This window comes from Paroedura picta, chromosome 7 (genome assembly GCF_049243985.1).
Source record: "Paroedura picta isolate Pp20150507F chromosome 7, Ppicta_v3.0, whole genome shotgun sequence".
Classification (NCBI taxonomy): Eukaryota; Metazoa; Chordata; class Lepidosauria; order Squamata; family Gekkonidae; genus Paroedura; species Paroedura picta.
In genome coordinates this window covers 65,143,588-65,169,478 of record NC_135375.1, presented here as the reverse complement: position 1 = coordinate 65,169,478, position 25,891 = coordinate 65,143,588, and the positions used below count along the sequence as shown (strand labels likewise).

General features: G+C 40.8%; 1 protein-coding gene across 8 annotated transcripts in view; it reads left to right on the top strand.

Annotated features, from left to right (window-relative positions):
- NTRK2 (neurotrophic receptor tyrosine kinase 2) overlaps window positions 1–25,891 on the top strand; it is a 208,550-nt gene that overhangs the window by 55,469 nt on the left and 127,190 nt on the right. For 4 of the 8 annotated variants that reach the window (XM_077344642.1, XM_077344640.1, XM_077344646.1 and 1 more), the window contains exons 7-12: window positions 749–885; window positions 5,273–5,405; window positions 6,248–6,547; window positions 11,973–12,011; window positions 22,012–22,112; window positions 23,071–23,170. In XM_077344642.1, coding sequence (XP_077200757.1) covers window positions 749–885; window positions 5,273–5,405; window positions 6,248–6,547; window positions 11,973–12,011; window positions 22,012–22,112; window positions 23,071–23,170 — 810 coding nt within the window. The remainder of the gene's footprint in view (window positions 1–748; window positions 886–5,272; window positions 5,406–6,247; window positions 6,548–11,972; window positions 12,012–22,011; window positions 22,113–23,070; window positions 23,171–25,891) is intronic. The other 4 variants (XM_077344644.1, XM_077344648.1, XM_077344641.1 and 1 more) reach the window with 3 other exon arrangements.

Below are 25,891 nucleotides of genomic sequence, written 5' to 3'. Positions count from 1 at the left end.
TTCCTGACAGTTAGAGCGGTTTCTCAGTGGAACAGGCTTCCTCGGGAGGTGGTGGGCTCTCCATCTTTGGAAATTTTTAAACAGAGGCTGGATAGCCATCTGACAGAGAGGCTGATTCTGTGAAGGCTTAAGGGAGTGGCAAGTTAGCATGGATGAGCAATAGGGTTGTGAGTGTCCTGCATTGTGCGGGGTGTTGGACTAGATGACCCAGGAGGTCCATCCCAACTCTATGATTCTGTTCTATGGTAGGTTCTTTTTTTAGCAGCCTCTTGATATCATACTCTAATTATCCATTTTCTGTATTTTCTCCCACTTTTTTGTGATCTTTCCCGAACTGGGTATGTGTTTTTGGAGGAAGACTGTTGCCAAAATAATGTTGCCCACTGTGTGGTTGGGAAGGTGTGCTTTTTTTCCCCTGTGCTGTGCTTTTTTGCTTCAGATATAGCTGTGGTCTACCCTTCCCACAGGGAGGGCTTTATTTAAAACATCTTGTAATTGACATTGCTAGAGCTTACCATTGTGACATGTTGGTTACTGATCTTTTTAATAGGTGGTTGGGAAAATGAGGGGGAAATGTGGATGCTCCATTGCTGCTGTGAATGCAGAGACATTTACAGTCATAACAGAAGTATAGAGAACTTTGTCACAATGTAGTCTGTATGTCAGTAACTGTCTGCTTGACTTTGGATAATATATCTATGGTATTTGTGGCAAAGATAGCTCATGTGTGTCTCTTGATTGTTTATAGGCAAACCTTCAGTCAAGCTGAGCACGCATAACCTCACTGTTATTGAAGGAAGAAGTGTCACGTTATATTGCGATGCCACAGGAACTCCACCACCGTTTATATCTTGGATTTTCAGTAATCTTATTTCAAAACACGAGGTAAGAAGTTTATCTTAAAATAATGGAATCTGCAAATCACTATATCTTTTTTTAGAAACATGATGATCATTTTTCTAGTTGTCTTTATTTCTGCTTTACTTTTCCTTAATAATTGTCTTGATTTTGCATCATTGGTGTGGCATGGTGATCCACTTACATGTCTGCATCTTACATGTTGTCTTGCTTACACTGAGAAAGAATCAAACCTGGATTACAGAGTGTGTGTGTTTTTCTGTAGCCTGATTTTGCTGTGGGTAGGAAGATACAGTTCATGTATGACTGGTTCAGGATCGCCTTTCATTATAAATTCTGCCAGTGGAGCAAAGACCCTTTTAGTGTTCTAATTGTGACTGCCTCCTAGATGAATAGTTTAGTATGATGCCTCCAGGAAATTTAGTCCCAAGCGGCAGTCACAAGACCAACTGATGCTGGTGGCATGGCAGGGCCCTTTTTAACCTGGCATGGTGGACTAGAAGGAAGATTTTTTCTGTACAGACCACTAATATAGTTCCCACCCCGGGCTACACCAGGTTGAATCTGATTGGCCAAGCCAGATGCAGAGGCATCTCTGACTGTTACCTGCCATGCCAACAGCCCTAGCAAGGGCCAAAATCACATTGCCTTCCTCCTTGCCTTCCTATATGCCAGCAAGGCCCATTATGCACGGGCCATAAGGCTCACACTAGCGGCAGCACTTTAGAAGACCATTTCAATGACTGTAGCCCTTTTTTCATGATTCAGTCCTTCACTGTCCTTCTCTAGAAATGTATTTATAAACTTTTGCTTACTAAAAGAAACACTTATACAGATGTTAGCGGACTTGTAATGGTTGTTGCTTCACCTCTTAGTTTAAGAGATCATTATTACAAATACAGTGGAGTGCATGACATGCATTTAATAAGTGTGATACCTTTCTTTGACACTAGTGCTGTCAACATACTGTGTGTAGGCATCCCTGGGAACAGTGTGATATAGTGGTTAGAATGTTGAGCTAGGATCTGGGAGACCCAGATTAAAAACACAATTCTGCCATAGAAACTTTCTGAATGACCTTGGGCTAGTCACCTCTCCACCTAACTTACAGAGTTATGAGGATAAAATGGAGGATAGAAGAGCCACTGTGGTTCCACACTGAGAAGAAAGGCAGGATATAAATGAAATAAATCAATACAAAATGAACAATACCTAAAATCTTTTGCATTCTTACTCCCACCAGTTGCTTTGTTTCCTAGCTCAATGCTTCAAAGAATAATGTACCTCCTTATTCTGTTAATTTTTCAGGTTCAAAGTTAGAACTGAAATGACAGGGCAAAGGAATAATAATAATAATAATAATAATAATAATAATAATAATAATAATAATAATAATAATGTGACATTTAACACTCTGTAGAGGTGACTCTTAAAAACATATCTTTCTTGGCAAGAGATGATAATAATTCAATTTTTAAACCGCCCTTCCCTGCATGTAGGCTCAGGGCAGCTTACAGTATGAAATTAAGTAAAGAGTATTTACATGGAAGTAAAGAGATAAATGTTTGCCAACAAAGAAGAAAGTCCTGAGGAGAAAAAAACCTCTAAAGAGAAAGGGAATATAACACATTTGCTTTTATTGCTTTGAATCTTTCATTTAGGAATCATTTTCAATAATCTCATTAACTGACTGTTTCTGAGGTGTAAGCTATGTGAAATTCTTGCTTTGTCTTAGAGCTAATGCCTTCTCCTATGCTTCCCATTCTATAAACCAAATTTTAAACTACTTTCAGGCTTATGAGAATCCCGTACTAAAATATTTTGGCCCCCTTAGGTTCCAGGGTTATATATTCTCCCATCAGATAGTATGTGAACGCATACCAGGATTTCAGAGTGTCCATGACTAGAGGGAGGTGATACATCTCAGTGCACAGACCATACAGCGATTGATTGCCTCTGATAAAAGGAGGGTCATAGTTGATCTGCAAATAGATCTCCATCTCTCTTTGTTCCTGGCTTGTTTCCCAGAAAGCAAGTCTATCCATTGAAAAAAGAACTTATACTCAAAGACCAAAATATAGTTCTTTAAACTGACAGGCACTTTATTACTATTATAAGTAAAATAATTCTGTACATTTAAGTTGAAATAGCCAGCCACTAATGACATAGGAAGCCTTGAAAGCAAAACTGAACAGAACCTGGGAATGATTACTTGTGACTGTTCCCTAAGAGGCTATTCCAGTTGCCTCCTTAGCATAGTAAAGTGATACCAGAATTGGTCTCTGCCGTGGGTTCATTGCATTGGTCAGAGACAATTAATTGCATAGGTTTTCCATAGTCCTGGATGATAGGACTGACTTGGCTTGCATTACTGAGATCTGGTTAGGTAAGCATGGGAGAATATATCTGTTGCACTTGGATTTTCCAGGATTCTCAGTGCACCAGCAGCTAGATCTTAGATGTCAGGGAGGTGAAATCACAGTGTCCTGTTGGGATACTGTCACTCCCACCAAAGGAACTTCAGTTCTGACTGTATGTATTTATTGCTGTATGACTTTGACAGCTGAGATATTTCTAGTGTACTGCTTACCCTGGGCCCCAGCAATCTTGTCTAAGCTCCTTTGTGAGACAAGGTTGGTGTAGTAGTTAAGAGCAGCAGCCTCTAACCTGGAGAACTGGGTTTGATTTCCCACCCCTTCACATGTAGGCAGGTGAGTGACTTTGGGCCAGTCAAACTTCTCTCGGAGCTTTCTCAGCCTCACCTATCTCTCAGGGTGTCTGGTGTGGGGAAAGGGGCATGTGCAAGCTTCTTTAAGACTTCTTTGGACAGTAAAAAGTGGGATATAAACACAGGTATTTTTTTAAAGCTGGTCTCAGGTCTGCAGGTGAGTTCTGTGGGGCTATTAATCATCCAGCATTTCAACATTTATACCAGCAACTCCTTAATCAGTAGAGTTCAGGGCTTCCTGACAGCCATGGGGCTGTCTCAATACATTTGATCATTTGCCTATGTCAGTGGTCCCCAACTGGATCTGGTTTTTCAGATGGTGTAGTGGTACAATTGCTTCCCTTTCATGGATCATCTGGTGGGATTCAGGCTGAATGTAGCTTGTAATGTCCACAGATGTGGGGGACCTATTAAGAATGTCCACTCTAGACGTTTGATGTCTATTTAGTGTCTACATGAAGCCTGTGGGAGAGATCACCTGAAAATTAAGAATGTGATGCCATTATCATGTGTATCTCTCTTATGAATCAGGTGAGGCATGAGATTTGTGTTTGGATATGGTAGTGGGATGCATGAAGAATAATAGTAGAAGCTCCATACAGTCAAGGAAGTGTCATTCTTGGTGGAGAAAGAGTTGTAGGGATACAAAGATGATCTCTTCTAAATGGAAGTTGCCCTACCTCTAAAGAGTACATTTAGATGTTACATATGGATCTTCTTCGTAGCACGTAGTGGTTTTGCTCAGATTAGGCTGGTGTATCAGTTGTGTTTTTCCCCCAGCTGGTATGATTTTGTCATAATTATCTGTGCTCTGGTCATATAACATTGGATTATTGCAACATATAGTTCATGGGGACAGCTCCGGGAATGGGTTTAGAAGTTTCAAAAAGTACAAAATACTGCCTGAAAGATTATTATTAAGGGCTGTTATGGTGACAGCCTATTTATGGAATTCCAGTTTGGTGCCTAGCCTAATTTTCGGAAGAATGTTAACATTTTCCTTTTTCACCAAGGTGTTTAAATTCTAACTAATAGTTTTTAGGGTTGGGTGGGACTGTTGTAGGTTTTAATTTATATATATTTTTTACAGTTTTGTCCAGTGGAAGATTTCACAGGAAGAATTAGTGGAGCAGATCTTTCCCTACTTCCCCCTTCTCAAAAAGCCTAAAATTTGTCCCACAGCTAGAACCCAGTTCTCCTGCTCCAGTTGGATGCCTTCTGTCCCCAATAACTCTCCATGCTGCTGCTCAGATCACGGGCAGGAAAAAAAATCCCAGGAGAATGGACCTCATGAAAGGTGGAATGATGGAAAACCAAGACAAATGGACTCTTTCTCCTACTTGTGGCTTATATCAGCAGAGGAGGAAGAAAAGAGGTGATTTTTTCCTGATTTCGTCCTTGGAGATGCAGTGCCCCATCCAGTGGTTCATTTTGCTTGTGAATTTTTTCCAATACTCACAGAGATTTTTGGGACAAATTGCAGGCTGCTTGGGGAAGGGGAAAGAAGGGAGTGATCTGCTATGCCAGTTGCTTCTATGAACTCTATGAACTCTTGGATCTGTTAGATTTTTATTTGTCTTACTCCTCCCCTCCAATGAGTGTGAACTACTTTGTGAGCCCAGAAGGTTTGAGAGGGCTCAATAGAATGATTCCTAACCCATTTCTTTCTTGTTATTCTTGTTCTAGAGTGATACGAGTAAAAACCCAGCTTCTCTTACCATAAAGAATGTCTCATCCAATGACAGTGGAACACTGATTTCTTGTGTAGCAGAAAACAGTGTTGGCGAAGACCAAGTTTCTGTTGATCTTACAGTGTTCTGTATGTAAATACTCTTGTGTACAATTTTAGCTGATAATGATAACCAAATGATATCCATAGGGAACTTTGGGAATTATAGCCAAAATGTTATCCATCGGGAACTTTCTACTGATACGTCCCCAAAGGGGCACATTATTTTTACTGTGCATATTTGTATAGATTGAAGAGACCCCTCTGCCTTTCTTTCTTAATAGCATTTAACAGTTAAAGTTTTCACTGCACCCAAAGATTCTCAAAGATCTTCCGTGGATGTTTGTAAAGTGTTTCCTGTGTTTAGTGTGTATGTGAAATTATTAAGGAAGAGATTTGAAATCAGTGCTATCACTGCATTATTGACTTTTATTAAATATGTATCTTTCTGATCTAGTTTAGTTCCCTAGTTTATGGTTAACAATTATGTTTCTTCTAGAAGATCAAGGGAAGAATGTTCAATAAGCAGTATATTTCTGGATTCATGCACAAGCAATATTTAAGAAAATATTGTTGCATATCACTGTAGAAGTTGAGTGTTTTCTGTATATGTGAACTTCCATTTTAAACAATTAGAGTAGATTCAAAAGAATCTGTAAGTAAATGCCAGATGTATTGTAGGTTTACATAGAATAAACATTGTTATAAAGATGATAGGAAGCACTTAGCAAGTTAGCAACAGGGAAACAGAAAAAAGGAAATAATAAATAAAAGCATAAATTATCTTTTTATTCTAGATAATTCCTGTATTAATTAGATATATGAAATATAAGACAAGTTTATCATCAACTTTATTATTTAAAACATGCTGATTGATTTACATAGAGATGAATGCATGGGATACTGATGCTACTTTTACTGTTTTAATATAGTTCCACCAAATATCACATTTCTTGAATTGCCATATCCGGACCACCACTGGTGTATTCCATTCAGTGTGAGAGGAAACCCACAACCCACTTTAACATGGTTGCATGATGGGGTAAAACTGAATGAATCGGACTATATCTGGACTAAAATACATGTTATCAATCTGACTGAATACCACGGTTGCCTTCAGTTGGATAATCCTACTCATGTGAACAATGGAGATTATACTTTGGTGGCTCAGAATCAGTATGGAAAAGATGAAGCAAGTATTTCAGCATACTTTATGGAAGATCCTGGAGGTAGTAAGTATAATTTTTCTATAATATCATTGTGGCATTAATTACTTGCAGTTATTGTTTCTTTTTAGTTTGATGATGTTACTGATGATGATGTTGTTTGATGATGTTACAATGAGGGTTTTCTTTGTGTGTGTGTGTGTGTGTGTGTGTGTGTGTGTGTGTGTGTGGAAATTCATCCTCTTAGTGAACCTAAATTACAGTATGTTAGGGGATAAAGTTTCACATTTTAAATATTAAATTTTGAATGCCAAAATAAAAAGGAAGGACGTGCAAATTTGATAAAACCATTCAGAGCAAAACAAGGTCAACAGGCTGTTTTTGGTCCATGTCATTAAGCCAGTGATTGGACATCTATCATAATAAAAGTATTCTTTTGCTGTTCTACTTCATATAGCAATGAAAAATTAAAGTTTTTATTTTGATTGGGGAAGGCCATAATTGTTTCATATAGCATTTTCTTGCTTAACTTTTGCTCCATAAGTAACAGAAGGTTGGAGGTGGTAGGTGGGTTGACAGATTTTTTTTTTTTACTGGAATGCAGATTTTTTTTTTTACTGGAATGCTGAGGTATCGCATACACAGCTTCAATCTGCAGTCCAATGTTTCTTGGGTGCAGATGATACAAAGTGTTGTCCTGCACTGAAACATATTATTTAGTTCTTTTCTTAACTTGCAGCCTTAAGCTTTGGAGAGGAGAGGGACAGTTGGACTGTTACACAGCAGGTACATGCCAGCATCCCCCCCCCCCTTCTTGATTCTCTCTTCACAAAGCTCCAGTGAGAGTGCAGTTGATTCCTTCCCTATGGCCTTCTCTGTGCATGGAGCTATACATGGGGAGGATGAATTGATTCCTTAGAATGTAAGGACTCTATTTGGCTGTCCTGTAATTAGTTATTTTCAATTTATGAGAGCACAGTTTATTTGATATACATGTGCTTTTAGTTTGCTGCAGTGATTCTTAATGGCAATTTCATTTCATTCGGTTAAAAAAAAACTATAACAAAATTGTAAACTGTAAGACATTTGAGAGGTAGGTGTATATATATATATTTCTTTTGTGGTGAACAAGACAACATACATTTTACTATAATATACTTCAGGTTGCCAACTTCCATGAATATTCTTGGATTTATAACTGAACTTCACACTATAGAGATGAGTTCCCTGGAAGAAATGTCAGCTCTGGAGGCTGATCCTGTGGCATCTCTCCCCCACTGAGCTCCCTCCATCCATCCCAGGCACTACCCCCAAACCTCCAAGGAATTTCCCAAGCCAGACTTGGCAACCCTAATTTTATTATATACTGTAGTGCTGGAGGATGCCATAATGTATTTGTGATACCTCTTGGGGCCTCCTCAACATCAGCCTGTCAATAACTCCTCCTAGCTCTTAATGGTTGGATTAGACTTTCCCTTCATTCCTCATAATTTGCCAAATGGTTAAAGAAGTCTGCTGAAACTGAAAGAACATAACTACCTTTCCATCTAGCAAACTGACCTAAATGGTCACCGCTGAAGAAACTAGTGAAGTAGTTGGGTAGAGAGTCCCCAGAGAAGACTAAGTTATCCTTTGGAAGAAGTTCGAAGTGGGAAGGGGAGATTGTTAAAGGTTGTGAGAGGATAAAATAGGAACAATATTTACAGATGGCCTTGATCTGTTCTGGGCCAGTAGTATATGAGTGATGCAGACTGTGGGGAAGAAACTCACCTCCTACATGTTAGAATGCCAGAAGATAATTTGCACATCTGTCCTAGTAATCCAGTCTAGACTAAGCAGTACTTTGGGTTTCTTCTTTGTGTTCCTAAGCAACATTCTATCATCATCTCACATTACCTTTTTCTAATGAAATTTACTTTACTATAGTTCAAATAGGCTTAAAGTGTTTCTGGCTGAGCAGTAGGAAACTCTGATGGGCTAGACCACTTTTGGAGACACAGATAGTGTCAAAGCCATATTTGTTTGTGTTCTGTCTCTTTGGCACACTTTAGTGCCAAATACTATCAAATCAGATAATCTAGGTAGAAATTTTTAACTAAAGGAACTATGCTCCGGGGTAGATGGCATGAACGTGGTTAATTTGAATTTATGTCACAGAAGAAACAGGCTATACAATCTGCACTTTTATTAGGCAATGAGTAGGCCTTGCAGACAACAACCAGAACTGCAGTTGCCAGCAGTAGGGCTCAGGATTCAGAAGGGCAGACATCACCAATGAAGCTAACGGACTGTGCTAACTGAGGGGTTTCTGTGGCCACATGCATCCCTTTTGAAGGGGTGCATGTGAGAGGGGAGAGCTTTCCCTTCTGCCTAACTGCCTGGAGATGAGCTATACTTTCGGGGGATCCTCAGATCCCTCCTGGAGGCTAGCATCACTAAACCTCAGTGGGGTACAATGCTACAGAGTCCCCCCTCCAAAGCAGCCATTTTTGCCTGGGGAGCTGATCTTTATAGTATGGAGAGGAGCAGTAATTCTGGGAGAACTCCAAGCCCCACCTGGAGGTTGGCTACCCCTGGGTTGGAAATATTTTTGGAGGTTTGGAAGTGGGTCCTCAAAAGGGAATAATCCCTCTGCAGCCACCCAACCAGCTAGATAGCACCTCCTGGTATATTTCAGGTCACGAAAACATTGCAGAGAGGAGGTAAGGTGTCAGATAGGTGTAGGTTCATATTCTGGAATTCTGCATTTCCTAGGTGTGCATGAACTTGACTTGGGTCAGGACTGCTGTGCATAGAGAGACCACTTCTTAGGGTTGCCAGCTTCCAAGTGAGGTTCTAAACCCACACCAAACCATGAGCTAGCACCTGTTGTATTACAGTAAGTAATACAAGGCTTTATGACTAGTGGTATATATTCCACTTTGTACCCAATGAACAAGGTCCTCTGTCCCCCTGGTTCAGCAATTGGTCTGGGCTGCCACTTTCTAAAAAGGCCTGCAGGTCCACAACCTTTTACAAACAAAGGTGGAAATGAACTTCCAGGAAAGTGCTTAGCGTTCCCAGGTCCCCCCTGGAATGGGTGGAAATCCCTGCTTCCCAGATGTACCTCAGCCTCCCAAACTTCGCAAAACACCTCCCAGACTGAAAGAATGTCACAGATTAATGTGAAGTGTTAATACCACCCAGAAGTGACATTGGCTTTTTGGGGGAAATGATGCTCTATTTTTTGGGCAAAACTCTATGGTTAGAAACTGATTTTACCATAGATATTTGCCCCAAAAGCCAGAGTATATCCTGATGTACCAGTGTCACTTCCAGGTGATGTCAGCATGTCAGGTCATTCCTCCCCACTCCTGGAAGGTGCCTCATTACCCCCACTGGATGTGCGAATAGACCTGGCAACCCTAAAAGCACCACTAAATCTTTTAAGAAAGCTCCAGTAGTTTTTCAAGGTAGACACAGAGGGGATCTTGGACTGATATTTTCCCAAAAAGCTGGTAAGGTCAAGCCCTTTCCCAAGGCCAGGTGGGATAGAACTTACAGGTAGGCACCACAGAGCCTCACAAGAAAGCTCATAGAAGTCTTCCTCCACAGAGCAGAACTTAACAGACTTTACAGGCAGGCACCACAAACAAGCTCACAAGTCTTCCTAACAGGTACCTGAAAGTATATGGGCCTTCTATGTAAACCACAATAATAGGCATTTTGGTAGTAAAACAGTAAGTAGACAATTGAAGCATGATACTACATATGTACCTTACATCCACTGAGAAAAGTGCAGAGAAATTTTAAATTATTATTCCCCCAGTTAAACGCATGAAGGTAGGGCCAATCTTTTCCAATTATATCAATATTTTAAGACAGGTACAGTAGTTCCTGTAGATTTATTTAAAAAATCATTGCTCACAGACTATTTCTTGATTGATGGAAGGGCCTCTCAGAAGTCAAGACATGTTTTAAGTTATGGCCAGTTTTTGAGGTCCTTGCCCACAATAAAAATAAAAATTAACAGGAAAACTAAACAACTTCTCCCAAGACTGAGTATTATGTATTATGAAAATTATCAAATGCCAAAATATTAATAAGCATTTAAATTTAGATATTGAGGCTTTTAGATGTTATTTTCCTGGGCTCCAAGATCACTGCAGATGGGGACTGCAGCAAAGAAATTAAAAGACGCTTGGTCCTGTGGAGGAAAGCTATGGCAAATCTAGACAGCATCCAAAAAAGCAGAGACATCACCCTGCCAACACAAGTGCGTCTAGTCAAGGCTATGGTCCAGTTGCAATGTATGGCTGTGAAAGTTGGACCATAAGGAAGGCAGAGCGTCAAAGAATTTAGGCTTTTGAACTCTGGTGCTGGAAAAGACTCTTGCGAGTCCCTTGGACTGCAAGGCAAACAAACAGGTCAGTCCTAGAGGAGATCAGCCCTGAGTGCTTCTTAGAAGGTTAGATCCTGAAGATGAAACTCAGATACTTTGGCCATCTCATGAGAAGGAAAAGAGCCTAATGCTGGGAGCGATTGAGGGCAAAAGAAGAAATGGACGACAGAGAATGAGGTGGCTGGATGGAGTCAGTGAAGCAGTAGGTGCAAACTTAAATGGACTCCGGGGAATGGTAGAGGACAGGAAGGCCTGGAGGATCATTGTCCATGGGGTCGTGATGGGTCGGAAATGACTTCACAACTAACAACAACAACATTGAGGCCTAGATCAGATGGCCCTCCTTGGTCCCCCTCTGTTTGGACAATGTGTCCTAGATAAAAAAATATGTGACTTGAAGTAAAAAAATTAATAATGAATAAAGGTAAAGGTAAAGGTATCCCCTGTGCAAGCACCGAGTCATGTCTGACCCTTGGGGTGACGCCCTCTAGCGTTTTCATGGCAGACTCAATACGGGGTGGTTTGCCAGTGCCTTCCCCAGTCATTACCGTTTACCCCCCAGCAAGCAAGCTGGGTACTCATTTTACCGACCTCGGAAGGATGGAAGGCTGAGTCAACCTTGAGCCGGCTGCTGGGATCGAACTCCCAACCTCATGGGCAGACAGCTTCAGACAGCATATCGCTGCCTTACCACTCTGCGCCACAAGAGGCTCTGTAATAATGAATAGAGTGGTGCTATTCAGACTGTTATCTTTCTGTCTGACAGTTCAGAAGCTTTTTTTCCTTGCAAAAATGCTGAAGTGCAGGTTATTGCAATAAAAACTCATTGGTATAAATTTATTTAAGAAGAATGAATTCTGTTTTTAAGGATATTATTACATTTTGTATATTCCAAAGGCACAGGATATATTCTAAGTGGATGTATTCTGAGTTGGTCACATTCTGAATGGAAAGCAAATACAGGCATTTTCTATATATTATTATTAAATATAAAAGTATATTTCATTTAGAACTTAGGACATCACTTGTTTAAAGATTCATAATTGTTAATTGCAAAATACCACTTGCTGTGCTATCTCAATGACTTCTCTTTTTCTTTTTGCTGTTTAGGTAGCCCATTCTATGAGCATATCGGTTATATAGAACCTGGTATATTTTCATTTTCTATCTTAAATATATACAAAAGTTTAAATGACTACTTAAATGATTGAGACAAATCACAGAATGAATTTTAAACTAAAAATGCCTAAATTGCATACTATTTAAACAGCATTGCCTATGTTTAGTAAAGGTATAATCCAGTCAGTGTTGGATATCGTTTTAAATTTTATGGATTTAATTGAAAAATGTTTTAGCATGTGATTGCTCTTCCACTGAAAATGCTGGAATTTAAAAGTCTTTAACATTGCCTGGATCATGCGTTGTATGTTTTTTGACCTTTCCACTGTATTTGGTTTTATGATAAGTTAAGATCTAAGAGTAAAAGGTAAAGGTAAAGGTATCCCCTGTGCAAGCACCGAGTCATGTCTGACCCTTGGGGTGACGCCCTCTAGCGTTTTCATGGCAGACTCAATACGGGGTGGTTTGCCAGTGCCTTCCCTAGTCATTACCGTTTACCCCCCAGCAAGCTGGGTACTCATTTTACCGACCTCGGAAGGATGGAAGGCTGAGTCAACTTTAAGCCGGCTGCTGGGATTGAACTCCCAGCCTCATGGGCAAAGCTTTCAGACAGCTGCCTTACCACTCTGCGCCACAAGAGGCTCTTATGATCTAAGAGTGATCTAAGAGGCTCTTATGATCTAAGAGATCTAAGAGTATGCTCACTTAAAATGTGCTCATCCAACAAACAGTGATGGCTTTAACCATAAGATTAATACAATACAATAATCTCCTTTGAGGGTGGGAATTATGCTGTGTTCTGGTGCTGCTCAGTGATCAGTGAAATCATGCTATGACACAGGTGGAAGTTTATCAGGGGAAAGTGTCACTGTTCTTGTAGTTTATGGCTAGGAAAAAAGATAAACACTTTCACAGGAGAGTTGTAAAAGTTTGTTTTAATTTCTTAGTCATTGTTCATACACAGTGTCCAATCTATTGTTTGATTTTATGTGAACGAGCATGAGTGTCTGTTTTCCTGCACATTCAGCTAATGTTCCAGTTGCCATTCATGATCAGGGAGCCAGTCCATTGCCTATTTAGCTGCTTGTTCCACATAAAGAGGAAACCTCTTGCTACGTCACAGCCTTGCTGGGACTCATGGAAGGAAGGATCAGAAATTGCCTCTCAGCTGGTGCCCCAACTAGATGAGATTCACCTGATCCTGAAATTTCACTAGGTCCCTGCAAGGATGAGAGGATGATATTCCTGATCAGCTGTGCCCCAAATTGTCTTAGAGTTTGATGATTTATTAAAATACAGCTTCTAGCCAGCAACAAAACTCACACCATTTATAAAACCATAATCCAACAAAACATGGTAGTATACAAATGTCTCACAATAAAAACACAAAATCAAAAATTTAAAACATAGAAGTATAAAAACATGCCAAGATTACCTGAGGCAAATTTCCAGTATAACAGTTTTGTCATTATTTGCATGCTATATCACAGTATTTGGCTATTTGTTTTGTGACCTTAGTATTTCCCCTGGAGATGAGGCTTTTAATTTTCCCTTCCCCAGAGTCACTGGGAATCATTGTCTGAGAGTTTAATTCTAAACTCCAGCCTTGGGAAATGTTGCAGTATTCCAGGAGGGATGCGGCTGACAGTTTGTGAAGTGAGAAATGAGAGGGCAGTCACAAGCCTGTTTGGTAGCTGATTGAGATGTGTGGTCCTGAAGGAAAGAGATCTGGGTGTTGGCTTGCATCTGATTGCGGCAATTAAAATGGCATGTTCAGCTAGCAAACACAGACCCCTGCAAAGTTATCTGCATCCCTATGACTGATTTTATGCTTGTATGCTGCCTTTTTAAAGATGAATTTAATTTATCAGCACACTATTACCATCTTTAAAGAGTAACAGTGCAATCTTAAACAGATATACCCATCTAAATCTACTGAAGTCATTGGGTTTAGAAGGGTGTAACTGTTTAGGATCACAGTGTTAATCTTTAAAGATGGCAATAGCATATTATTGGCATGATAAATTAAGTCATTTTAAAATGGTCGTACTTAACAGGTCACAGAAAGCCACATTTGGGATTACCATGAGCCCAAAGAACTACATTTACTTTCATTCGTGGAATAATGTCTGTACCTTAGGGAGACGTACAGCTTACATGTTCCTCTGAGGCTAGGGACCAGCTGCTGACCACAAGTCCATGGTGCAAAGGCCTTGCCCACTTTCCAGAAATATGGGGCGGGTGACACATTAGGGACCAATAGAAGAGCCACATACAGCATGTTAAAGAGCCCCTTGTAGCTTCCAAGCTACTGAGTATCACTGTCTTAAAATGAGCTCTGTTGGCTTGGTGGCTGTGATGCTGAATAATGGAATTTAAGTCGGGCTTCTTAAATCTGAATGGAGTTTTAGCAAACTGATTGTTTGCAGGATTGCAGACATGCACAAATTAATGTTCTTCAGGGGAATATAATCTCACAGTTAAAAAAGAAAAATATGTTAAAAAAAGAATTATTCATTTAAATCGTTGTAGTTTGCTTGTCTCCCTGAAGTGATGCAAGCCTAAGCATATGATATCTCCATATGGCAAACTCTGTTGAACCCAGAGGTTCTCTTCAAAACCACACCAATGCATCTCACAGTTTGGAGATTGAGATACACTTTGCTCTAAGCTTTGGTCACCACATTGTGTTGTCACCAATATCTTAATGGACCTTATCTTTTTAGAGCACTTTCCTATTGTTGCAACAATTGTATTATAGAGGACATTATCCAGAACAACTCATGGTTAGAATCATCAATAGACAGATTCCATGCTCTGAGTGGGTCATGTGCCTGGCCTGTAAGATCGTGTTAACACTTCCTTCTCAGCATACTACATTGCAGGAACAGTAATGACATTATGGCTGCATTGTCTTGGTTTCAGGATAAGCAGTTTCATAAATGGGCTCCTGGGGCAAACAAACATCCAGATGACTTCCCAGAGGAACTGTGGACACTTGGCAGTGCCTCAGGGATTTTGGGGTCCATTTTCATTTCTATTCATTGGTCTTATTGTCATGCAGCTTTGGAGTGTTTATCCTTTGCTGTTTCTTTGGGTCATGTTGGGCCCAGCCTCAGAGGCTGTGGTCTTGCATTACTTAGGGCATTTAAGGAGATGGGGCCTGTCAGTTAGGACCATGGGGATTCACCTGGGGGCAGTATCCTTCTTCTGCAAGCCTTTCAGCTTACTAAACACCCAGCACTTCAAAAGCACCAGACATGAGATAAACCTAGAAAAATCTAGCTTGCTGAAAATGTAGGAATTATAGGGCCCATAATGCATTGTAGTTCCTGACATGGCTTTATTCATTGACATGGGATTGTAAAATGTGATTACTGTAGTTGTAAATAATGTATTGAAATGATTTAGCATGGTAATTACAGTTTAAGAGGGTAGTTGGCATATAGAACAACAGCTAAATATGAGTCCAGTTGCATCTTAGAGACCAACAAATTTTTCAGGGTATCAGCTTTCAAGAGTCATAGCTGGCAAAGGGAGCTTTGACTGTTGAAAACTTATGTTGGTCTCCATGGTAAATACAGTGTGCTTTGTTATTTCTATGTTTGTAAAAAAGATTTTTTGTAATATATACTAAAGTCTCGTAACTGCAAGGGAGAAAGATCCCACAGAAATTCTAAGAACATAAGAGAAGACATATTGGATTTCTCCATTGTCCCATTTGTGGAAGAGAATCAGTAGTTTGGCAGGGTTCTGCGTTTCCACTGCAGACCCTTTAAAGCTTTTGACAGCAGGCTTTTTGCAGACTCAGAAGGGTCTGTGAGGGTAAAAGACCCTGTTGAGGATCAGCTATTTGCTGGGGTCTTTAAATGACCCCCATGAAGCTGTCTGCTGGGGAGAATGACCCAGCAAATAGATTTCCATCGCTATGCTGAGCAGGAAGAACAGGTGAACAATCTTACTCTTACGAGTTTTAATTCTGATTCTTATATGCAGAGAGTCCATAGTTTCAGAGGGGGTTGCTGGGGGAAAAGACCTGCCAAAGAGACCTCCCCCTAGCATAGAACCAAGTAGATCTCACACCCAGCACAGAGCCCAGGAGAGCCCAGATCCTCAGCTGTTTGTTGGGCTCAGCACTGAGGGGGGGGATACTCTGAGTTAAAGGTGTTTAAATGGAGCTAGGTTCTCTGTTCTGGGAGACCATTTAAATACCTTCCCTCCAGTGTGTCCCCCCCCCCCAGTGCAGAGCCTGAAAAAAGCTGTCTTTTGGACTCTGTGCTGGGGGGAGGTGTGTTTGGCAGGTCTTTCTCCCCAGGAGTCTCCTCTGAAGCCGTGGGCTCTCTGCAGTTTCAGAGGGTTCTGTGGGGAAAGACATTTAAAGGCTCTGCCAAATATCAGGTGTTTGGCAGGGTCTTTCTCCCTCACAGAGCCTTCTGAGTCTTCAGAGAGCCCACTGTCTGCAGCGTTAGAGGGGTCTGCAGGGGAGACATGTAAACCCAGAGGTTCTCCCACCAAACAGCTGGTCCTCTTCCATAGTTGGGCCACTGAACAAAGAACAAGTATTCTTTGTTCTTATAATTTCTGTAGAATTAAAAGAATTGGTTAAAGTAAGATTAATTTCTATTTCATTTATATATAATTTGTGCTTGCTATATTCCTGCACTTAGAGCTCATTGCAACATTTTCTCTTTGCAAAGCATAAAAATAAATCCTATAGAACTTAATAAACAGATAAAGCCAATTGTGTAACTATGAAGCCATTACATATAACAGATTTTGGATGGAACTGCCTGGTACAGTGTTCAATTAACCTTCTATGTTTTATGTGTGCACTGAACACTCTATGTGATATTTATTTCTGTTGTTCAGCATTAACTCTAAACCTATATAATGAGATTCTTCTGTTGCCCTCTCAAATTACATGGTCCTTAATACTAATGAAAGTAGAAAAGACTCCAGCCATTGTTTATGTATCAATGTTTTTAAGCATAATGTGACACTAATACCTCTAAAGTGCCAATAAAACTTGGTTTTATGTACATCCTGCATCCTATATTATACTAACAGAGGGAGGAGATGGAGCCTTCAGCCCATCAAACATCATATTGCCAAGCAATGTATGAGTGGGAAGTGTGGTGCCAGCAATTACTCTTCAGCTTGTCAGTGGACAAGCTCAATTCCTGGCAATTTCAAAACCATACTAAATGGCCACAAGGACAGAGCAAGACTTCCATTCTCTAAATCTCCTTTATTCCTAAAATCAGCTTGGCCTTTCATAGGTTTCAGGAGCTGATATTTTTAAGGTCACCAGTTCTAGACCTTGAGGATGGAGCTGTGAGTGGGTGGGAATTGTGGTGGAGAGGTGATTCAGTGGAGCCAGTTTGGTGTAGTGGTAAGGAGTGTGGACTTCTAATCTGGTGAGCTCAATTTGATACCATGCTCCCCCACATGTAGCCAGCTTGATGACCTTGGGCTCGCCACAGCACTGATAAAGCTGTTCTGACTGAGCAGTAATATCAGGGCCCTCTCAGCCTCACCAACCTCACAGGGTGTCTGTTGTGGGGAGAGGAAAGGGAAGGTGATTGTAAGCCACTTTTAGACTCCTTCAGGTAGAGAAAAGAGGCATATAAGAATCAACTCTTCTTCTTCTATAATCCTATGGAGTCCACCCTCCAAAGAAGCCATTTTCTGCAAGGGAACTGATCTCTTTAGTTTGGAGATGAGCTATAACCCCAGGGCATCTCCTGGTCCTGCCTGGAGCCTGGCATCCCTTGGAATTTTGCTATCATTATCCAAATCATTCCCAAATAATGAGAATGGCAAAAACGACATGCATGCCAGGCCTTGAAATTTTATGTGGCCCATCTTAAGGCTGTGCAACAGACAGGGCTCTCTCACATGGGGAAGAAGGTTTCCACAGGAAGCGTATTCTATAGGTTCAATTTATCCAGTAGACACAGTGATACAATTGACTTTTGGTGTTCAATAAAATGTTTTAATTTTTTTCTCACATCAAAGGGGAAAAAAAAAGAAAATACAGTCCATTCAAATCTGTTATGCTTTGCCTAGAACAGGTAGTTCATTTCAGTTTGTGTTTGGGGAGATTTTATGGAATCATAAGACAAGATCTTGATGAAGATATGACAATTTCTCATGGGGCCTGGCTTTCTGATTATGATATGGCATTGTATTACATTGAAATCCTATTATGAATCCCTGGTTTGACTCAGGATTGAGTCAGCGTATACCTTTGGCTTCGGGAATATAGTGCTCTGAGAGTAATACACTGAAATAGCATTGTGCGCAACACATAAAGGAACATACATGATTGGCTAAAGGGTGATAAGTAGGCAATTGGAAGGCACTTGAATGAATAAATACTAAAAAGTTGTTATCTGAACACCCAGAACAGATTATTCTACAGCCATTAAGTGCATAAACATTGTACTTCATGTATACACTAGAGGCAAAGCCTGTTGTACCCAGGAATACAGCAGGTGCTAGCATATATATCTGCACTGTGACCTTCCTGGGTGCTGGATAAATGGCAAAACCATAAATCATGATTTTGACATTCTCCTCCCCCCACTCGCCACTCAGTCTTGAGATCCACCATGCTGTAGTAGCGGATTCTAATCTCAAGAGCCAGGTTTGAGATAACAAAATTGGGTACTCTGAAGAGGGAACTCCAGAGGATCAGTGATGTCCCTGGCCACCCAAAATCCTGCTGACTTGCAGACCCAATTGCAAAGCTTCCAGGTATTTTTCAACCCAGAGCTAGCAACCCTCCCTCCCCCAAAAAGCTTTCTGGCCATGGAGGAGGGAGGGGTGAGAGAGAGATTTTGTAGCATAGAACCCTGTGGAGGGAGGGAGGGAGGCAGGATTAAAGACAAGGACAGGCAGACAGGCATGGGAAGAGCACCTGAGAGTCAGCAAAGGGGCCATTGCTGCCGCGGGGTCCAGGAGCACTGAAAAGGACATTGTGAGGGAGAACAGGGACTACAAGTCCCAGCCATCCTAGCAGCAGCCTTGAAGCAGCAGCAGAGAGGGGAGGGGTAGAGAAAAGTGCTCCATTAGAGGGAGCAGAGCCAGTCTGCTCTGCCTCTTCTTCCCTTCAGCATCGAAGCAAACACCCACCCACCCTCACTCAATACTGTCGCATTTAAAGGGTTGTAACAGTTGAGTTGTATGCTTATGAAAGATAAATAAACAGGAGGAGTTTGTGTGGAGTTATTGTCACAGCTGGTGTTTGGTTGGTTGGAAGTGGACATTTTCCAAGGGGCCAAGCTTGCGCGCTGGCATCCCTAGTAAAAGGGGAGCCTCATTGGGGGGCTGTGTGGATGCAGAGCCCACTTGGGGAGCTCGCATTTCTGGGTGGCAGGCGAAAACCAGCAGAGGCAAAAGACGCCTGGCAGGTTTGCATACAGCTGCCACCTCCCACAAGCTGCAGGTCAGTTGTCCGGGAAAGCTGGTTTGTAAGCCAGCATGACCCATGAATGGAGACCTGTGGGGTGAAACGGCTGCCTTGTGGTTGGCTGACCATGAGAGGGCATGTCCGCTTCCAGGCTATGCCACTCTCAAATAATAAAACGGCTGTGGCCATTTTCATGCCAAAAAAGAGTCCTTATTTGGTGCGGCTAATTCAACCCCTGCCAAGCAATGAAAGAGAGGATGGATGGATTATAGACAAAAAGGCAGGCAGGCAGGCAAGCAGGCAGAGGGATAAAATATAGTCAGGGAGGGATTAAAGACAGACAGGCAGGATGGATGGAAGATAGGCAGGCAAATGAAAGAAAGAACATACAGGCAGGCAGGAGGGATAGGGCTGTGTGGGGGATCTCTCCTCATCATTTTGAGCTCCCGGGATGACAGGAAAGAAAGGCACAGGAGGGCTGGAGGCCTCATTGCATGGGAGATTGGGCCATGGGGATCTGGATCTCTCCCCCTTGCCACCTCATCATTCTGCGCTCCTGGGATGACAGGGAAGCAAAGGGCAGGAGATTTGGAGGCCTCACTGTGCACGATTAGGTCTTTGGGCCCTCCCTACGTCTCTTTCCCCCACCCCTTCTTAAGCTGGAGAGCGGCAGGCCTCTCCAGAGGCTTTGGTGTTCGGCCAGGCCTGGCATGCATCTCGCACCCTCCAACTTGGTCTGGGGCAGCAGGCATTAAAGCCTCTAATAGCTGGCCCAGGGGCCATAGGGCCAGCAGGTGGCCTTTTCCAGGCCTCCCATGGGCTCTCTACTCCAGAAGGTACAGGTAGGAGTGCAGCTTTCCTGAGCCTCTCACTCTCCTTTACTCCCAGTTTTTGGCTGGTGGGCTGGCCTGTGGCCCAGGCTCTGCCTCCTTCCCAGTCAGCCTGCTCTCTGGCTAATTTACCTTTCAGAGGTGGGCCAGTAGAGCGGGCCAGCTCTTCTTCCAGGTGGAAGAAGGTGGAGGGGAGTTGGTTAGGCGTGGGACAGCCCAACTGATTGGCCATTCATAGGACATACAGCCAATCAGAGTTGTCAACTTTGATTTTTAATGTTTTATGATAATTATATGATATGATATGATGATGAATTGTCAACGAAGATTAAATATAGTTTTATGATGATTACGATGGTGATGATGTTTGAACTAAAATGTAACTAACAAGGGATTATTGTAAAATGATTTCATACTAAAATACAGTCATCTGTTCTGTTTCCATGATGGATACTTGTTATTTGTGGAAGAGTAACACTTCTCTCTCATTAAGTTTTCTGCTCAAATGAAAAAATTATTGTATATATTTTTCTTAGTTTTATTCTGAAGACTAGATTGCACTTAAGTTTTCTTAAGAAGTTGTGATGATTCAGGGAAAGGGCTGTGGCTCATTGGTAGAGCATCTGCTTGATATGCAGAAAGTACCAGGTTCAGTCTCTGGCATCTCCAATTTAAGAATCAGGTAGTAGGTGATTTGAAAGACCTTTACCCAAGATACTGGAGAGGTGCTGCCATTATGAATACACAATACTGACTTTGATGGAACACTGGTATGATTTAACATAAAACAGTTTCATGTGTGATTTCTGTCATCTCCAGCTTCTTATTGTGTTCCCAAAAGTCCTCTAATAGCCAAAAACAAAATTTCAAGGGGCTTGGTGGGCTATAGCAGGAGTTTCCCACTTAAGAAACTTCATTAAATTAAATTTAACTTTTCTATTAAATTTAACTTTTCTCATAAGCATGATGTGTTGAATGGAAAGCAAGTTTCTTAGTAATTTGGAATATTTTCTGTTATACAACATTTATAAAGTATTATAATTTTTAAAATTGTTTTTGCTTAAAAATAGAAATAAAATGTTTCAAGATTCTCAAAACATGGAAAATATTTGAAATTATTTTCCCTTTTCCGTCAGCTCACAGTAAAGCACTCATTCACCTTTGCTTCCCATTATGACTATCTGTGTATGAGTATCTGTGAAGTGCCACCTTTTTTCCTTCAAATCCCAGCCAAAATCCTGTCAAGCCTTTCCTTAACCTTTTACATCATTATTCACAGCTGAAATTAAAATAAAGCTGTAGTTGCTAATATTCCCCCATATTTCTTCTGCTTCCTTTGCTTTGCTCTAAATGTTGATTGTCACCTTCTTAGGGTTAGTTATTTTGACATATTTTTTATTTATTTATCATTAGATAGATTTCTATACTACCCCTTTTGGGGTTGCTGACTTGGGGTGGTTCATAGCATACGATTATCAAAGACACAATCAACAATAATACAATTAAAGTTCTTCTAAAGTATCATCTATGTGAATGCACAATTAAAGCTTCTCTTCTAGTATTTTTAATAATATGGCGTACATAAATTTTCATCTTTTAAAAATGCAAATTTTGAGTCCCTGAACATTGGTTTTCTTGCAAGCAAATCCTGGTTTTCTTGCAAGCAAATCCTAGAGAGGCAGATTAGCAGTGCTTTCTGAAATTGCAAATATATATTTCCTGTATGCTTTTAGTGGAGATAAGTTACATTAAAGGAAGTAAATAAAATTTACAATCTTTCTTCTAGGGGATTATGGGACCCCAACCAATGACTTTGAAGACACTACAAATAATAGTAATCCAGTTACTTCTACGGGTTTTTCCAACAACAATGAAGATAGTATCACTGTAAGTATATACATAGTTTCCTGGCTTGCAATCTTAGCAGACTTTCTGACTAGCTATCTGATGAGTTTGTGGCATTTTAGCTTGAAACATGATACTACATTGATGGTATTCCAGAGCTTTTAGCTAGGATTCGTATAATGTGAACTAATTGCTTTTTTCAAAGAGCTGGTGAATTTTAGACAGAGTACAATTTGCATAGCATATTTACTGTTATACTGACATTACTTAATTTTGACCTCAAGTTGCTTCAACAGAATTCTCAATCACTGCTTGAAAAATGTTGGCTTCTTTTGCAACACAACATTAGATATTTTACAGATTGAGATAATTGATATACTATATTCTTATGGTTACAGTAGAGCTGATTTTTGGCTTAGACCAGTTCCTCTTTGCATAGACCCACTAGTGGTATACTTCTAGAGAGAGCACTTCCTCCTCCTAAAGTTAAAGATTAAGAGAAAGAGGCTACATTCTCTGTTCTTGTCATCTATTTTTGTAGGGGTTCCCAAAATTTCTTAGCTTGCAAGCATCTTTGGCATTCTGACAGGGTAGTAGGCTCAGCCACTAAATAGCTAACACTTAACAGCTATAGCAGGAGGTGGAGCCAACTACAAAATGGCTACCACAGCTTACCTTCATAGTGATTTGTACTGTGGTGGCAGCTGCCATAGCAATATTTAAAAGATCACCACAGCCAATCAGAAGCCTTGCTGGGTAAAAGATCCACCTGACTGCACACTTTCTAAAAACACTTGGGGGCACCAGGAAAGGTGTAGGCAGGTACCATGATACCCATGGGCACCATGCTGGGCCCCTGTGCTACTGCTTTGCCCTGTTTGTTTGCCCAGGTGTGCTATAGATAAAAGTTGTACATTTCAAATATTCTTCTGATTATTATGATGTTTAAAAACTGCTTATATTTCAATTTCACATTTAATGGATCTTGCTTTTCTCTTAGGTTTATGTTGTAGTGGGGACTGCAGCATTAGTGTGCACGGGCTTAGTTATTATGCTCATTATTCTCAAGTTTGGAAGACACTCCAAGTTTGGAATGAAAGGTAAGAAAGGGATACATTATTTTGGGTTGCATTGCTGATCACAAATTTATTTTAATACCCTGTGTCAAATACGTGTTGGAACATGCAAAGCAGAACTGTTTAAGACAGACCATGAGAGACTCATTGGAACCAGTGTGAATTCAGGGGTAATGTGCCTTTGATCAATTGAATTCAGTAAATTAAATCTGTTTTTATCAGTAAATCCCAACAAAAGTTACAGACCCTTGATTTTCATCTAATTTATATAGCTTGTGATGTAAGTGGTTTTGTAATGTTATGAACAGTTTTTAGCATTATAATCCAAAACACCATACAGATAGTTAGACAAATTGGCGCTGGTGCCCTGAAGTAAAATATCAGATCTGGAACTGGTGTATTTAGTTTTAACATGTATTGTGATGACTATCAGCATTTTCTTAGTGAATTCAGAGATCACAGAGGGCTTGGAAAACCATTACCTGAACTCACCTGCATAGGTTTACAACTATTTCCACACACCTGTCTGCATAGTCCTGCCTGTCTGGTGGTTATGGTGGAATGTGAGCAGGACATTCTGGGGATGGAGCAAAGCTTGATATCAGGCAAACTAGGTACATCAGGGTTAACGGGAAGCTTATGACCCGCTTAAGCCTTCTTACTTTTTCCTGTGTAAGACCAATTATGCACAGGCAGGAAACGGCAAGCCAGTGGGGCTAATCCCTGCTTATGCATGACATTGGCACTAGCCCGGCCCTCCCCACACTGGCCCACTTTAGGGCCTCTGATGGCCTGCGGCAAGGGAATAGTGATTTTTCAGGGTTCCCTGTTTTGCCACAGCTGCCATTAGAGGCCAGGCCAGGCCAGGCCTGTACATACAGAAAGAGCCAAGCCTGGAAGGGAAATGAAATGCCCTGTTTGGCTTCAAGGTGCTATGGAGCCGAACAGGACATTTTTACACCCCCCATGATGGTGAGATAGCAGCCAGATGCTATTCTACCATAGTGCAATGGGACCCCCATGACCCCCGCTCCCCCTGCTACCACTGCTGCTGTCAGGCATGACAGAATTTTCCTGCCCTGGAGTTGTCCGTGTGCACATACAACTCTGGGGCAGACCGTGTGTGCTTGGGGATTTCTTCCTCTGTGTGTACAAAGGCAACAGTGGGGCATGGTGCCCCACTATGAGAAACTGGCAGTGGCCTGGTGCAATTGCCACCATGCATAATCATTCTAAGAGAGTGAGGACCGTTTACTCCTACAGAAAAAGTAAGGTGTTGCATATAGAGATAGTGCTGGAGTAGGAATACAAATTGCAGGAAGTATACAATATGTCTTTTTATTCAAAGTACACAGTTTTTTCAACTCCTTTCAATGTACCTTTTTCTGTAAACCATGTATTAAAAAGGTAGTCCCAACAATCAGTCACACTCTGACCAAGAAACATAGCAGGACACTATTTTAGGAGTGAAGCTTATCTATTAATTCTGATGGCTATCAACAGGCATCCCATGATGGTGGAAGAACTTCCCATCTTTCTTTCCCAGATAGCTTCTAGGTTTTCAGGAAAAGAACTGTGTCCAGTGCCCCTATAAAATCCAGGAGCTGTTCTTGAGATCCAAAGAATGAAAGGGAACACTGCACAGTTTCTGCATTGAAGGGCATAAATATTCCTTACCTCCTTGTCTTGGCATGGAAGTCAAACTTATTTGTGAGAAACAGTGGGCAGAAAGCTAATCTGTACATGCCCCTCCCTCCATTTATGGATGGAGTAAATTGAAGAAATAAGGGAAAGCAGATGAAGGAAAGCCTGGAATTTTCCACAGCCATTCATATTTAAACGGTATTCAATATATGATGAGCATATTCAGTGGAGGATAATATCCATCTTGTCTTTCACATGCTGTCAGATATGTAAGTCATGTGGCAGGACCTCAATATAAAAAACAAACTTTTTGTTGGAAAGAAAAAAGTGATGGGGGGAGGTCTTTAAAAAAGTTTGCATGACAGCCACATTTATATCTGTATGATGTATTTTTTAGATGTTGAATCAGTATAAAAATAATACTAGTCAAGCTCTAAAAAAACAATCCCATACTCACAACTTAATAATATGGTGGATATTGAAAGTAGTTCCCATAACAGAGCGGAATGTCAAAAGATATGCAAAGGCATGATAGAAGCAAACTAACAATGCCTGAAGAGGCAATAAAATGAATCTATGTCAACCTAATTCTTAAAAACTTTATAAAACATTAGTTAGGAAGGGGAGCAAGCTATACATGATTAAACTACAAAGTAAAAATAAGCAAAGATTTTTTTTTCTTGCTGAGAGTTCAGGGGAAGGGGTTTCATGGGCCACAGCTGAATAGCCCCCATTTCAGCCTGCCATCACTCTTTGCTTCACATTAGTTTATTTTCGGTCACAATCATAGAAACTAGAACCCAAAATTGTGTGAGAAAAAGGATGTTGGGAGTCATCCGGATACTGTTTCATAGTTCTTGCCTCAATTATGTTTTGTAGAAATGGATAGAGCTAAGCTTTTTTTCATTCAATAGCCCAGCAAACACTTTCACAATTTTTTCATTTCCTACCATTTCTATAAAAAAGAGGTTTGTGTCTGTGTGTGCAAATGAAGTACTCTTCCTCATTTCAGCTATGCAAAAAGACCAAGGGAAATGAAATCTTTTTCTCTGTATGAAGTGAGGCAGGTGGTGATGATGAAATGAATCATAGTGAAAATAG